This window comes from Schistocerca gregaria, chromosome 3 (assembly GCF_023897955.1).
Source record: "Schistocerca gregaria isolate iqSchGreg1 chromosome 3, iqSchGreg1.2, whole genome shotgun sequence".
In the NCBI taxonomy this organism is placed as follows: Eukaryota; Metazoa; Arthropoda; class Insecta; order Orthoptera; family Acrididae; genus Schistocerca; species Schistocerca gregaria.
The window spans coordinates 109,354,547-109,371,898 of NC_064922.1; the positions used below are offsets into that span (position 1 = coordinate 109,354,547).

General features: G+C 46.5%; 1 protein-coding gene across 2 annotated transcripts in view; it reads left to right on the forward strand.

Annotated features, from left to right (window-relative positions):
- Positions 1-17,352, forward strand: part of LOC126354403 (protein scarlet-like) — a 188,627-nt gene that overhangs the window by 28,227 nt on the left and 143,048 nt on the right. For both annotated transcript variants that reach the window (XR_007565320.1, XM_050004014.1), the window contains exon 2: positions 8,905-9,043. Coding sequence is in view for 1 of the 2 variants with exons in the window: in XM_050004014.1 (XP_049859971.1) it covers positions 8,905-9,043 (139 nt within the window). In the remaining variant the exon portion in view is untranslated. The remainder of the gene's footprint in view (positions 1-8,904; positions 9,044-17,352) is intronic.

Sequence of the window (17,352 nt, forward strand, 5' to 3'; positions counted from 1 at the left end):
TTTAATTTTCTCCTTTATATGTATGCTTATTTTCATTTCAGCTTTTAGTTCTGATTTAAAATGAGACAACTACTGATACTTATTTTACATGTCGGTTCTAAGATAAAGTAGTTCACTTTTAATAATTCCCACCAAATTGTGCTGCAACATCTATATCATCACATTACAGTCAACAGTGTGAAACTTCCTGGCAGATTAAAACTGTGTGCCGGACCGAGACTCGAACTCGAGACCTTTGCCTTTCGCGGGCAAGTGCTCTACCAACTGAGCTATCCAAGCACGACTCAAGCCCCGTCCTCACAGCTTTACTTCTGCCAGTACTTCGTCTCCTACCTTCCAAACTTTACAGAAGCTCTTCTGCGAACCGTGCAGGACTAGCACTCCTGAAAGAAAGAATATTGCGGAGACATGGCTCAGCCACAGCCTAGGGGATGTTTCCAGAATTAGATGTTTCTTATCAGCACACACTCCTCTGCAGTGTGAAAATCTCATTCTGGAAACATCCCCTAGGCTGTGGCTAAGCCATGTCTCCGCAATATTCTTTCTTTCAGGAGTGCTAGTCCTGCACGGTTCGCAGAAGAGCTTCTGTAAAGTTTGGAAAGGTAGGAGACGAAGTACTGGCAGAAGTAAAGCTGTCAGGACGGGGCTTGAGTCGTGCTTGGATAGCTCAGTTGGTAGAGCACTTGCCCGCGAAAGGCAAAGGTTCCGATTTCGAGTCTCGGTCTGGCACACAGTTTTAATCTGCCAGGAAGTTTCATATCTGTGCACACTCCGCTGCAGGGTGAAAATTTCATTCTGGGAAGAAACAATGTGTCGGATACTTTCCGCTGGCAATCCAACGTCTGCTTTAATGTGATCGTTGCTCTTATGCAATACAAAAACTTCTGGTTTACTCTCAGGTGCTGACTGATAACCACGTCTTTTCCGTTTCCTCTGGCTTCAGTTCACAATGAACTTCGTTCATTGCCTAAGAAACGTTATCTACCAGAACTGGCGTACCCACGCCCAGGAATTCTTGCCCTTCGTATTCCGTTACACCTCTCACAGATCGCTGCAGATAATATATAATTAACTTTGAAACATTAGTGGCCGTCATGACTCAACTCTTCCGTCCGTGTCTAAACGTCTTTCTATCTAAATTACTGTCAGCGTCCGTGTTTGTACACTCAGACCGACTGTATCAGCCTCACAGATCACAGCTCTCTTGCGCTCCCGTTTAAGATGGATTATAGACAGTCGACAATCGCAGCGCGTTTGTTTCCCTGCGGACTCGCACACAAGCTGTTTACCCTAAGTTCACCAGCATACAAACCTTTACGATTAGACTGATTTGCCTTCTACCAAAGAACATAAATTTTACTGACGCACTGTAGGCTAATAGACATATGAAAACTCAGTCCTCTGTAATGAAATATGGCACACGAGCGCTGTAATCTATTGACACATAAAAATGGCAATTATCTACAAGCATCAATATAATTGATGTTAATTGGTAGAAACTTTTGCCTTTGTCAGTCACCTAGACCTTAAATTATGTGAACACTTGCTGCACCATTTTGGAATAATTCTAGTGTCCGATTCCACTTGTCGGCTTTGAGTGATGACGTCATACCAGAGACAAAGACGCTACGTAGAGGCAAACTTCGAAAACATCGGCGCAGCAAGCATTGAGGTAAAGAAAGAACGGAACTGGCACTGCACACTCACGCTGTACGTTGTATTGAAGCCAGATTGGGCGGGCCTGCCTCCGTCTTAAATAGTTCAAAACATTAGCAGACTACTGTTTACGAATACTCCTCTTTCATTATTTCTGTCGTGTGCAAGCAACAACTGATTTAAATACTAAACATTACGGTGGTTACCGTGCGACTGCTACGGTCGCAGGTTCGAATCCTGCCTCGGGCATGGGTGTGTGTGATGTTCTTAGGTTAGTTAGATTTAAGTAGTTCTAAGTTCTAGGGGACTGATGACCACAGATGTTAAGTCCCATAGTACTCAGAGCCATTTGCTATTACGGTGGCTACATGAATAAAATAGTGTCAGGTAGGCAATTTCGAACGTTTCTCTGTTCTCGAACGTGTATTTTCTCCAGAAGTACGACACATTTGGCCTCGTTGATGTAACTTACTTTATGCTGATGTGTTTCGAATATCCAAGAAAAAAAGGAAGTGATTTGCAACGCACGCATTCGTAATCCATTTAATTCCAGGTTTACTGTATTTGTGTTGTTTTTGTGGTCTTCAGTCCAGAGACAGTCCTGCACGGTTCGCAGAAGAGCTTCTGTAAAGTTTGGAAGGTAGAAAGAACTCTCACTGACATTTGCTGCGATGCACGTTGTCACTCAGTCACTAGAAAACGCTAACTGAAGTCAGCGGAAAATTGCAACAGGCACCTGTCTGGTAGACAGCGAGAAGGTTTGGCACCCAGAGAGCACTTCACAGGCCACACAGAAGACACGGTGGCGGAAACGGATTAGGCGCAGGTCTCTTGGGTACAGCTACGTATGTCGTAGTCAGGGGCTAAAGACAACAGATATCCGCTGTACCCGGGCCCTGCAAGATTCCAAGAATGTCAACAGACTTGAAGTTTTGAACTAAAATTGCAACATACGTACTGGGCAGATGCCTTGCTCATTATCCGCAGACGACCCGCGGATATCCGCGCCGGTCGTGATTTTATCCGCCTGGTAACAAACACCGCGGATATCCGCATCCGCGGACATATCCGCGGATATCCGCATCCACGCAGACCTCTATGTATGGTCATCAGTCCCCTAGAACTTAGAACTACTTAAACCTAACTAACCTAAGGACATTACACAACACCCAGTCATCACGAGGCAGAGAAATTCCCTGACCCCGCCGGGAATCGAATCCAAAGTTCCAGTCTTTAGATTGCATCGGTTCAGTTGTTTTAGTGTAAGACTTGTCATTGTTCTTCTGGAATGTAGACCACCCTGATGCAATCTTCTATGCACTCCTCGGCCCGAGATATGAGTCCCTGTTGCATGGGAGCAGTCATTTCCAATATTTCTGGCAGTTGACGTTGGGCGCCTGCTAGCTGAGAGTTCAAAAATGTTCAAATGTGCGTGAATTCCTAAGGGACCAAACTGTTGAGATCATCGGTCCGTAGACGTACACAGTACTTAAACTAAGTTATGCTAAGAACAACACACAAACCCATGTGAAATTTCATGTTTTGGCGGCGCAAAGACTGTTCCATTAAGTTTCGGGTGTGCAGCCGCAAGAATTCTCCTTCTTCTAATATTTCGGCTGTATAACGTTCAGCTATCTTCAGAGTGAGCCGCAAGACTGCCGCTCTAGTGCTCGCTTCGTCCTATTATACTCGTGTACCGCACAACTGTGCATGCGGCCAAATGCGCCAGAGAGGTTGGTCGGCGGCAGAGATGTGCACAATGCACTAGTTACATCTATGACCCCGCAGTCGATCTGTGTTGGCCTGTCGATATATCACTGTGGGCTGCACTATGATGACGTCTTTCTCAGTTTATTACAGGAAGAGCCGGATTCCATGATTTATCAAGGTTTAAACTACTATCTCTAGTAATTAAATTCGCCGTCAAGCGAATTTCAATTGCCTCCTTCACTATCAGGTCCCAAAAAGGTGTAGCTGGCAAAATTTCGACGTTGTCATACAACACACTGTGACAGTGTCAGCACAGTGCTCTGCGACTGCCGACTTGTTAGGTTGTAAAAGTCGTGTGTACCTCCGGGGTTCTGTACGTCTTTCTTGGACAATACGAGTTGATTGTCCAATGTAAGAAAGGTCACTTTCACATGGAATATTGTAAACTCCAGATTTTCGGAGCAGCAGGTCATCTTTGACGGAGCCCACGAGTGCAACTGTCATAGGTGAAGGACGAAAAATCACTTTTACTTTGTGTCTGCTAGGAATCCGTCCTATTCTTGATTACAGGCTACCCACATATGGCAGGAAAGCCATCGATCTAAAGGTTTCTTAGTCTTCTTCTGCTTTCTTTGTGGCCTCTTTCTGTTTTATTTTCAGTGCTTTCTGTATTTGCTGTGGGGAGTGCCCATTGTCTTCAAACACTCTTTGTAAGTGGGAAAGTTCATCTTGCAGACTCATTGTGTGGGCAGGATTGTGGCAGCTATTTGCACGTAAATACAAATCAATGTGCGTCGGCTTCCGATACACTTCATGTCTCAAAGTGCCATCCTCTCTGCGCCGAATCAGAACATCCAAGAATTGCCATTCTTCGCAGTCTTGCGGCCACTCTGAAGATGGTTCAGTGTTATACAGCCGAAATATTAGAAGAAGAAGGAGAATTCTTGCGGCTGCACACCCGAAACTTAATCGAACACACACACCCATGCCCGAGGTAGGACTCCAACCTCAGGCGGGAAGGACAGCGCAGTCTGTGACATGGCGCCCTAAACCACGAGGCCACTCCGCGCAGCAGATCTGAGTTGGAGGTAACGACCCTGTATTGGTGTTGTCATATGAAGACGACCACTTTGAGGTCTGTTGTCACACTTTAGAAACACCACTTTGAGTGACATGTAACCAGTCGCCAACATCTAGCTGTGTATGACCTACTGAACGTAGAGCCAGTATCCTGATTCCATCAAAGTGTTGTATGCCTCTACAAATGGCGTTTTACTGCAACGCTGAACACAAACTGAATGAAGGTGTTGCTGATACGGGACTGCTGGCAGTAGACTGGGAAGTGGGTACAATTCATACCAGTAGTAAACACCACCCACTGTATGGATTCTAACTGGATAATGCATGAAATGCCTAGGTCAAGGAGTCATCTAATGTTGTGAACTACATTTTACAATACTATACCAAATTTTTGTTGAGCAGTGTGGTTGTTTTACGCTGACAGCCCAGAACATTATGACCATTGCCTAATACCGTTTTGGCCCACTTGAAACGCAATACAGCACAGATTGTGCACAGATTCTACACATCATTGGTGGGTTCCAACAAGTATGTAGCAGCAGATGTCCACACACATGTCATCCAATTATGGGCTGATCGGACGTTGACCTCCACATTCGGTGATGAGGAGTGGACCTTCAACAAATTGTCACCCACTCGTGGTTTCAACCACTTACCAGAGACGTTCATGCCACTTGCATAGCAACGAATGCTTCGCTTTTTCTGAGGTACTCATTCCCATGCGGCATGCTGTAACCAATCTGGCTTAGCAAGGAGCTGCTTATGCCAGTGGATTTCCCCAGTCGCTAGAACGGTTGACTATACGTCTGTGCACCGGTTATATACTTTCATTACGGCGTTACATTCTCGCCCCCACAGACGTCCACACGGGATGAGTTGGCCGATGCGCGGTGACCAGTTCTCGTTCAAAGCGCTGGGCGAGTTCATTAGTTTGTTCGGAAGGCGAGACCGACCGTGTCTCTCATCTTTCGCCCGGTTGGCGTGGCAGAATCTAGGTGCTCGTTTTGCAGTCTTTCTCAACGCTTTTATAGAAACTATTCGGTAAAAATTTCATTTTTGTTTTACTTGCAGCGGTATGTGGCAGCTTCATGAAGATGTGTCCATCATTTCGATAATGGTCATAGTTATTATGATACTTATGTGAAAGTAAGACGCTACGCGAAATCCGAAAAATTTTCAATGAAAAAGAGGGACCTCTTATCATTTTGCTTTTGATGCATATTACGTAATATGCTGCTGCATATGAAATTTAGCTAACACACTTAATTTCTCTTTAGACTATTCAGGAGGTCTCTATCAGTCACGGATCTCGAGAAAACTTATCTCACGTTGCACACTCATTTACGATCGCGACGCGCCAGCGATAAAGCCAGAATGAAAATATTCACTACATTCCTCATATGTCATAAACAGTTTGGGATATCGAAATGAGATTTTGGCAAGTGATAACACACAAAGAGGAGAGCATTTTGCCATATGGTTATTATATAAAATTTCGTTATCTAACCTGTTCTTCCACTAACTACAAACTTTTTCGATGAAAGCATATCATTTTTAAAGTCAGTCAGCAGTTGACGAAACGAGAAATGCTATGGGTTATAGAGCAAATCAGTGAAGACATTACACATTTACTTTGTACTGAGGACGTGCTGTTTTGTAAGATAGTAATCTTAATTTTCCTCAGTTCCTATCGTGGTAAACTTAATAAACCATTATTGCAGAATTCTCTAGCAATTGCGTCTGCACAAAATATTTGTGAGTTTAGACAACTCCGCTGTGTTTTGGCAAAAGAAGCAAATTCTAACGCAGCAACAAGGGAAACGTGTAGGTTTTACTCAAAATTCGCCACTCATAAAGCTTCTCTGAAAGTTACAATTGGTTAAGAAGTCAGGCGAAAATAAATCGCTGAATTTTCGGAGGGATTATTTTTAGATATTAATCAAAGCAGAGGTAACAGATTCTTTTTCGAAGGGTTGCAGTGTAAGCGTGGGCGTAGACGGGCCCAACTTAATATTGACAAAACATGCGGGTGTAGGCTTCAGCTGAGAGCAGCACATCAAGCACTCGGCATTTCCCTTACAGGGTCTGCCCGCAGTCCCCAGATACACTACTGGCCATTAAAATTGCTACACCAAGAAGAAATGCAGATGATAAATGGGTATTCTTGGACAAATGTATTATACTAGAATTGACATGTGATTACATTTACACGCAATTTGGGTGCATAGATCCTGAGAAATCAGTACCCAGAACAACCACCTCTGGACGTAATAACGGCCTCGATACGCCTGGGAATTGAGTTATACAGAGTTTGGATGGCGTGTACAGGTACAGCTGCCCATGCAGCTTCAACACGATGCCACAGTTCATCAAGAGTAGTGACTGGCGTATTGTGACGAGCCAGTTGCTCGGCCACAATTGACCAGACGTTTTCAATTGGTGAGAGATCTGGAGAATGTGCTGGGTAGGGCAGCAGTCGAACATTTTTGTATCCAGAAACGCCCGTACAGGACCTGCAACATGCGGTCATGTACTATTCTGCTGAAATGTAGGGTTTCGCAGTGGTCGATTTAAGGGTAGAGACACGAGTCGTGACACATCTGAAATGTAACGTCCACTGATCAAAGTGCCGTCAATGCGAACAAGAGGTGACCGAGACGTGTAACCAATGGCACCCCATACCATCACGCCGGGTGATACTCCAGTATGGCGATGACGAATACACGCTTCCAATGTGCGTTCAGCGCGATGTCGCCAAACACGGATGCGACCATCATGATGCTGTAAACAGAACCTGAATTCATCCGAAAAATGACGTGCACCCAGGTTCGACGTTGAGTACACAATCGCAGGCGCACCTGTCTGTGATGCAGCGTCAAGGGTAACAGCAACCACGGTCTCCGAGCTGTTCGTGCAGATGGTTGTTGTCATGCAAACGTCCCCATCTGTTGACACAGGGATCGAGTCGTGGCTGGACGATCCGTTACAGCCATGCGGATAAGATGCCTGTCATCTCGACTGCTAGTGATGCGAGGCCGTTGGGATCCAGCAGGGCGTTGCGTATTACCCTCCTGAACCCACTGATACCATATCCTGCTAACAATCATTGGATCTCGACCAACGCAACCAGCAATGCCGCGATACGATAAACCGCAATCACGATAAGCTACAAATGTGATGGTACGCATTTCTCCTCCTTACATGAGTCAACGCTGGGCAACTGCTGTTTCTGTATGAAAAATCGGTTTGAAACTTTCCTCATGTCAGCACGTTGTAGGGGACGCCTCCAACATTGATCATGTGTGAATGATCTGGAAAGCTAATCATTTGCATATCACAGCATCTTCTTCCTGTCGGTTAAATTCCGCGTCTGTAGCATGTCATCTTTGTGGTGCAGCAATTTTAATGGCCAGTGGTGTAATCTGATACCAACCTCCAACCTTCAACAAAATTCATCAACTGACAGCCCATGCTGCTGCAAATGTCGTCAAACTGTTTGTGCACATGGTTGTTGTCTTGTAAACGTCCCCATCTGACGACTCAGGGATCGAGTCGTGACTGCACGATCCGTTACAGCCGTGCGGATAAGATGCCTGTAATCTCGACTGCTAGTGATACGAGGCCATTAGGATCAAGCACGGCACCCTCCTGAACCCACCGATTCCATATTCTGCTAACAGTCACTGGATCTCGACCAACGCGATCAGCAGTGTCGCGATACGATAAACCGCAATCACGATAAGCTACAATCTGACCTTTATTAAAGTCGGAGGCCTGATGGTACGCATTTCTCCTCCTTACACTAGCCGGCCGCGGTGGTCTCGCGGTTCTAGGCGCGCAGTCCGGAACCGTGCGACTGCTACGGTCGCAGGTTCGAATCCTGCCTCGGGCATGGATGTGTGTGATGTCCTTAGGTTAGTTAGGTTTCAGTAGTTCTAAGTTCTAGGGGACTTATGACCACAGCAGTTGAGTCCCATAGTGCTCGGAACCATTTGAACCATCCTTACACTAGGCATCACAACAACTTTTCACAAGGCAACGCCGGTCAACTGCTTTTTGTGTGTGAGAAATTGGTTGGAAACTTTGCTCATGTCAGCACGTTGTAGGTGTCGCCACCGGCGACCACCTTGAGTGAATGCTCTGAAAAGCTAATCATTTGCATATCTCACCATCTTCTTCCTGTCAGTTAAATTTCGCGTCTGTAGCCCGTCATGTTCGTGGTGTAGCAATTTCAATGGCCAGTTGTGTATTAGCGCTCTCCCCATGCTGGCCCTCGTGTCTGCGCGGCTACCGACCATGGGATTCTGCGCATACACCTGCATCCGGTGTCGCAGTGCCGAGTGATCACGATGCTCTGGCCGGTCAGTGTATGCTAGAGACTGTATCGCTGAGTTTTGTCCGCCGTGCCCTGTTGTGCCCGCCAGCTAGTACAGCGGTGTGCAATGTCCCGTGTTGCAGTCGACGCCGCTCGCCATGTCGCCGCTGAGCGGCCGCTCACCTGGGGTGACGTTGACGTGGCGCGACGTCTCTGTGTACGCCGTCTCGCGGGGCGGTTTCTGGAGGCGGAGCCTCCACCACCGGCGCATCGTCAACGGCGGTGAGTACACGACCTCCACCGAGGCCAGCTTTAAAGCCACTGCTATTCAACAGTATCACGATCACACGCCACTAAACGCAACGCCTTGTTAACATCCCCATTCTTCTCTATCTATCACCATCTTTATCACGTGTCTCACATTCTCGCTCTTTTCCTTTCCCTGTCTGTTAAAATTCGCATCTATATGACCTGAAACTACCACTTCCAGCTACATTTAGTTAACAATTTACATTTTTCCTGCAGCCTCTTTGTCCTGAACATTGAATGGAAAAAAATGCAGCCCCTTCCACATACCCCCCCCCCCCTCCCTCCCCAAGGACTATATTGAGTGACAGCAGAGTATAGCATGCGCATGTCAGGTGTTGTTGGGTTGGGTTAGTGACTTATTTTGTCACGCCCATCGGCGATCAGATGACAGTCTGGAGGCATCCTCTACTTTTACTGTGCAGGCAGTAACTGTGTTGAGTTTAGACGTGTACGGTATTCGCAACAGTCATCCTTCAGTATAGTCATGCCCCACGTGCCTCTGTTCAACAGCCTCAGCCATTTCAAAGAGATAGCATTGCTTCCGGGATGCTGGGTGGACGTGCCGACAGATAGCCGCACATGTTAGGCACAGTGGATCGGCTGTGTATTGTTGTTGCCTTCAATAGTGGTCTGTACAACATTCTCACACTTGTAGGTTCTGAACGTCCGCGTAATACAGACCCTCATCAAGGTCGGCGCATTGTGCAAGCAGCAGTGACTGACCGCACATCAACCAGGGAAGAAATCCGGACACATGTTGTACCGGCTGTTTCATCAGGGACAGCCGGAAATCGTCTGTTACAATCAGGATTGATATCAATTGTGCCTCTGGCCACTGACACCATGAGATCGTGAATCATGCCTACACTAATATCTTAGCAACGTCGACTGGAGAGTGGAATGGCGCTCTGTTATGTGCAGTGATGAAAGTAATGGACATACTCGTGTAATGCGTACGGCTGTTGAGCTTCCTATTCCAGGGTGCATTCGCCAACGACGCACAGGTCCCATCTCAGGCTACATGCGATGTACGTGTGGAGGGGGGGGGGGGGGGGGGAGGAAGGGAGGCATTAACTAAAACTCCTCGTAACATTTAGAGTTCGTGCAGGGTAAATTAACCAGTATCCATGGCTTAAAATGTTACACCGTGCTACTGCCATTTTTCGATAGGAAGGCAATGAGCTTTTTCAGCCGGACAGTGAAAGTTCACATGCGGCTGCTGCGATGCAACATGCACATCGTGGTGTACAACAACAGCCCACGCCAGTAAGATTGTCAGATATCTCGTCAATTAAAGACGTGAGGCACATGATGGAACTTACTCCTTCTCCAAGGCCTGTAAGAACGACGCTAGAATGCTCGTCTGCATTGTCACCAGAAAGGGATGCGCTGTGTATTGACGTGACTGGGCAGCCGTTACTGTCTTCTGAATTTGGTATCATAGGCTACTTCAGTAATGAGCTACCTATCACACTACTTGCCAATGAAATAACCTTGTCCTTGTTGCATTTCTTCTGGCACTGCATTTCCTCCTTTTGTCAATCAATTGAAGTATTTCTTCTGTTACACAAGGTTTCTTCTCAGTTATCTTCCTACTACCCATGTTTGTCACTGTCACTTCTGCGATTACCTTTTTTAGTGATGTCCATTTCCCTTCAACTGAACGGCCTCCTGTGGCAGTCTTTAGTATATACAGCCTCATGAGAACTTCAAATTCATGCGATCATTCCTCAGTACTTCAGTGTCTTACTTCTTCCACAATAATTTTTCTCGAAGATCCTCTCGAACTTCAGCTTATTCTTCCTCTTTACTCGGGATCTGAGTCTATATCTACTTCTGCGTACGCATTACGCTCTAACATCAGAATTGAGAATCTGTGTCTCAATTACACAGGAATCGTCCTGTTTCTCAGGGTCTTGTCAAAGTATATCTCCTCTTCTTTTGGTTTTAGCTCTTACAAAGTGGAGTCTTTCAGGTCTCCAATTTCTACAACCGAGCCCACATTCTGCCATAACTCTGTCCTCTGTTCCTTCGTTTGTTACTACATCACAACCCCACATGATCATTATCATATCATCTCTCTTTATATACTGAATTACCCATCAAATACCCTCATCTCATGCTTGTGACGTCGACGTGTATACAGTGCGGGAAAAACTTAGTACACTTGGAAAGACGCCGCCGATTTTGATCTGATGACGGCGTAGGACACCTGGGTTATGGTGTCAACGTAGTTCGCCAGCGGATAGCATAATGGTATAGCTACCAGAGTACCATTTGTATCTACCCTTTAATAGGGAATGCTCACAGCTAGAAGACTCCGTGTGTGAAGGAAGCACTCGTCCTTTCTACAGTCAAATGAGCGAGTTTAGGCGTGCTGTGTTAGTTATGCAGTGATGTTGGTATCAGTGGTTACATTAATATTCTCACACCCATAGATGAGGTTCTGGACTTTCACGCAGCACAGACGCCCGGCAGCGTCGTCGTATTGTACGAGAAACAGTGGCAAATCATAGAGCTACCTAAGCACAGACCACAGGGTTTGTGAGCCCAGACGTGTGAACATGAACTATGGCGACTCCGTTACTAGCAGTGGGACTGTGGACACGCACACCTCTAGCCCGTCTTCCACTCAGGCCACAGAGTCGACATCCGTAGCTCTATTGGTGGCGTCAGAGGGTCACTTGGAAGATGAAATGGCGCGTCGTGGTCTTCAGCGATGAAGGCAGATTCAGCCTGCGCGTACGACGTTCACCTGGTAAGCGCTGTCTCATACTGTGCACTCATCGAAGACACACTGGCTCCTCTCCAGACCTTATGGTGTCGGATGCGACAAGCTACAACTCTCATTAACGTTTGGCGTTTCTGGATGGGACGCTAACCAGAGCACGGTACATGAAGCGTGTTGTTAGACCCGTTCTTTTGCCCTTCTTGCAACACGAAGGTGATACACTATGCCATCAAAAGTATCCGGACACCCCCTAACACATACGTTCTTCATATTAGCTGCGTTGTGCTGCCACCTGCTGCCACGTAGTACATATCGGCGACCTCAGTAGCCATTAGACATCGTGAGAGAGCTGAATGGCACCATCCGCGTAATTCACGGACTTCGAACGTGGTCAGGTGATTGGTGTCACTTGCGTCATACGTCTGTACGCGAGATTTACACACTCCTAAACATCCCTAGGTCCACTGTTTCCAATGTGATAGTGAAGTGGAAACGTGAAGAGACACGTACAGCACAAAAGCGTACAGGCCGACCTCGTCTGTTGACTGACAGAGAGCAGACATCAATCCAGACCATCACACATAAATTACAAACTGCATCTGCATCCACTGCAAGTACTATGACAGTTAGGTGGGCGGTGGGAAAAGTGAATTTCATGGTCGAGCGGTTGCTCATAAGTCACACATCGCGCCGGTAAACGCCAAACGACGCCTCGCTTGGTGTAAGGAGCGTAAACATCGGACGATTTAACAGTGCAAAAACGTTGCGTGACGAATAACGGTAAACAACGTGGCGATCCGATGGCAGGCTGTGTGTGTGTGTCGAATGCCCGGTGAACGTCGCCTGCCTGCGAGTGTAGTGCAAACAGTAAAATTAGAAGGCGGTAGTGTTACGGTGTGGCCGTGTTTTTTATGGAGGGGGCTTGCACTCCTTCTTGTTTGGCGTGGCACTATCACAGCACAGGCCTACACTGATGTTTTAAGCACCTTCTTGCTTCTCACGGTTGAAGAGCAATTCGGGGATGGCGACTACATCTTTCAGCACCTCCTCATAATGCTTGGCCTGTGGCACAGTGGTTACATGACAATAACATCCCTGTAATGGACTGGCGTGCACAGAGTCCTGACATGAATCCTATAGCACACCTTTGGGATGTTTCGGAACGCCGACTTCGTGCCAGGTCTCACCGGCCGACATCGTTACCTCTCCTTAGTGCACCACTCCGTGAAGAATGGGCTACAATTCCCCACGAAACTTTCGAGCACCTGATTGAACGTATGCCTACGAGAGTGGAAGCTGTCATCAACGCTAAGGGTGGAGCAACACCATACTAAATTCCAGTATTACTGAGCAAGGGCGCCACGAACTTGTAAGTCATTTTCAGCGAAGTGTTCGGATTCTTTTGATTACATAGTGTATTTTGTTCCAGCAGGGTAATGCTCGCCACACACAGCCTGTGAAACTCAACGTGCGGCGACTCCCCTGGCTAATACGGTCTCGGGACTTGTCTCCATTCGACGACGTTTGAGATATGATGGAACGAGAAGTGACTTGTTCGGCATGTCAACCAATACCTCTCACAGTGCTATGTGAACAGGTCGAGCAGTTGTGGCGTAATGTATGACAGGACAGTGTTCGCCGTCTGTACGATAGACTGGATGCCAGAGTAAGTGCCTGCATGGACGCCCATGGAGGCTATACCACGTACTAATATGGGTGTTCCAGCATGGGCCAATACCTGGTACCTCAAAACCGCTTGTGCCATTTCTCTGTAAATGTAGTCATTTCATGTACTCTATATGCACTGTTGAAACATTAAACCTTTACTGAACTGGTAATCTCTAACAGAGTGCATTATTTATTTCATGGCGGTGTATACAAATTATTATTGTTGGTGTCTGCTATCGATTCTAACGAGAAGAAACCTATCACCGAACTGTTCACAGTAACTCGCTCTGGCCTTTCTTTGCTGTTAATAACAAATCATATTCCTGTTCTGCTGTTGTAGATATTATCTTCTATTCGACTGACCAGAAATCCTTATTGTCCTTCGATTCCGTTAATCGACCCAGAGCTTCAATTTCCCTTTTCAGACGTGGCTTCCTTACCACGTTGAAACTTTTGACATTGCGCGCTCCGACTAGTAGAATATTATATTTGTGTTCGTTATTAAATTTGTTTCTCGTGGTTAGTCCCCTTGGTAATCACCCCTCAGAGATCCAAACGGGAAATAATCCCCAAGATTCTTTCGAATGGAGAAACAGTCATGACACTTCTCCAGTTGGCAGGTACGTCTCTTGTGGAAACACATTATTTATCATTAATGCAGTGGTTTCCAGTGCGTTCTGAATCCTCATCCCTTTGATCATTACTGATTCTTCCGTGTTTTAGAGTCAGTTTCGTACCAGAATGGTCCTCCCTGAGGTTCTGACCGCTGTACCACCCTCTTAGACCAGGACAATGGCCAAATACGGGCGACTATTATACAAGAAGCCTTGGGTCGCCATTGCCGACGATTTTTATTCAAACTTAAAGCGTATCCTGCGCATCCCCTAAGCTGTATTATAATCCGTCTCCTGTTTCTACTCTAATCTCCCGTCCAGTTAATCTACACATCCTTCCCCAAAGGACCTCCATTCTGTCCCCACATCTCTCCCTCCCATCATACACACTATCTGATCAAAAGGTTCCGCACACGCCTATGTAATGCGGAAGTGACGACTAGATGTCATGATAGGCGGACCAGCCAGTATAAGAGGAGGCGGGAAGTATTGTGCTGTCGGTAGAGAAGGAGTAACAGTTGAAATGGTGGGCCACAGGAGCTCAGTGGCATCGAATGTGGACTAGTCACTGGGTGACTGACACCTGCGTAACAAATCCATCAGGGGCATTTCAACACTTCCAAAGCCGCCCACGTCGACTGCTGGTGATGTCATCGTGAAGTGAAAACGCGAAGGGAAAAGAAAAACCACAGCTAAACCGAGACCAGGCAGACATGTACTGACAGACAGGTACCTTCGGCCATTACGGAGGATGGGCGTACGAAATCAGCGTAAGCAATCACTCGTGGTTTCTAAACTGCTACCAGCTGTCCAGCTAACACAGTGATTGTCCATAGAGAGTAATGAAGAAATAAGTGCAGTGATCGAATAGCTCCTCATAAGCCAGATATTTCTCCAGTTGAGCTGGTGTATAGCGTGAGCCACTGGACAGTGGTAGTCTGGAAACGAGTAATTTAGAGAGATGGATTACTCTATGTACGGTGCAAATTCGCTGGAAGGATTTGGTTTGACAATGCCTGAGAACGTTTGAAGCCTGAAGAGCAGTGCCAACAGTGGAGTGTGGAGGAGCTGATGTAACTGTATAGGGGGTGATTTTCATGCTTATTGCCCTTAAGAAAACAATAAATGCGAAAGCATATGAACACATTTTAGAACATAGTGTACAGCGTATGGTACAGTAAAATTTTGGATACGGTGATTGCTTATCACCATGACAGTTCTCTCTATCAAAAGCACCACGCACCATGTGATGATTTGTGGACATTAAAATTTCGGAAATGGACTGGAGTGTGCAGAGTCCCGACACCAACTCACCCTTTGGGGTGAGTCAGAACATCGCTCCAGACTCCAGCGTACATCATTACTTCCGTGGTTTCGGCTCTTGAGGAAGAATGGGCTGCCATTCCACTGCAGACAGACAACTCACTGAAAGTGTCCCTGGTAACATTCAAACCATCAAATGGGCCAAGGACGGGCTCAGCCTGTATTGATGTCCACCAATAGGTTCAAATGGCTCTGAGCACTATGGGACTCAACTGCTGAGGCTATTAGTCGCCTAGAACTTAGAACTACTTAAACCTAACCACCCTGAGGACTTCACACACATCCATGCTAGAGGCAGGATTCGAACCTCCGACCGTAGCGGTCGCGCGTTTCCACACTGTAGTGACCAAAACCACTCAGCCACTCCCACCAATAGGTGTCCGAATAGTGTTGATCATATAGCGCACAACACCCCTTCCATTTTCTGCGTATCTGGGTTCATTTCCTTTCTCTCCATAGCTAAATAAAAAATCTGCCTCCAAAAAGGCTCCGTACAGTACTGCTCCATTCTCTCAGGTACATGCGAGCTGTAACTTGTCTATAGCGGTCATAGAAGGGTGTTGATGATTGCGAGAGACCACGCCGAGGGAGATCTTTGTTGTTTGGTGTCTCTCGATAGAGGCTGAACGTTTCAATGGCACCAATTCTGTGGGCAAATCTTTTTCGCGCAAAGTGATTATCCACTCACGATCTGGGCTTGAAATGACGCTTAGAGGCGTGTTGACAAACTAATCGGTCAGTAGCGAACACCTGAGTGATGGCGTTCCACTTGAACGTAAGCCGGTTCATATACTGATACTGGATAAAATTTGCACATCAAATATTTGTCCATAAACGGGAGAAGTGGTGCAGAGTGATCGCATACAATTCTTGAACACGGGTCTTTGCACCAATGTCCTGGATTAGATTCCAAATTCTCTACAGTGTCACATGTTACAGCGTGAAGTCAAGAGCCGAACGGTAGAGAAGAGATGGCCGTGAGAAGACGTCAACCTCAGACGAGGACGACAACGTGAGTGCAGCGGCCCCTATGTGAAGAGGACATTAGAATCGGGCCCGACTAGTCGCGGCCTGTTGAATAATAGCTGCAAGACTAGCGACTCGGATACAAGCGTCAGCGCTCGTTATTTCGCTTTTACACTCCATATAACGCGGGAATTGTTATAGTGAAGAGGTGGCTTATTTTGTATGTCACCCTTTGCTTGCGACACATTTGTGTAATTGTCAAAGTATTGTCATTTACTTTTTTGTAATAAAACTCATTAATACGATTTTTGTTGAATATTTGTCTAGCGAACCTAATAACCAAGCTTCCTAGACCCCCACATATTTGACAAGGCTGGACTTAATATTTGATGAAGAGCACGGAGACGTAATATCACATGTTGTGGGACAAGTGAGAGGGTGTGACGCTGTTGACGGTGATGGATATGTCGAATGGGGTCGTTAAGATTGGCGGCCTCCTTACAGTTATTCGAGAAGAGTAGGCTATTTGCTATCACCTGGTTTCACCTTCTTTCTTTGCTTCATCCATAACAACACAATTCCATTAATACGCTATACATAAACATAACCCTTATGTACATACTGTCCGCCTCCACAGCTGAGTGGAATGCCATGCGAGGGGCCTGGATTCGATTCCCGGTTCGGGTTGGAGATTTTCCCCGCTCAGGTCTGAGTATCTTCATCATCATTTCATCCTCATCCAGATGCAAGCCGCCTAAGTGGCGTCAAATAAAAGGACTGGCGCCAGTGAACCGGTCGACCCGATGGGAAGCCCTAGGCACACAGCTCTCACACATCCGCGAGGAAAGAGCCAAAGTGCGTTGAGGATCCACAACGACAGGCGCCTCAAACCCTACATCTATACTTTCGACAGAATGCATAGCGCATACAATCCCAATTGGTCCATTCACGATTGCAGACACAGCGCCCTCTACTGGATA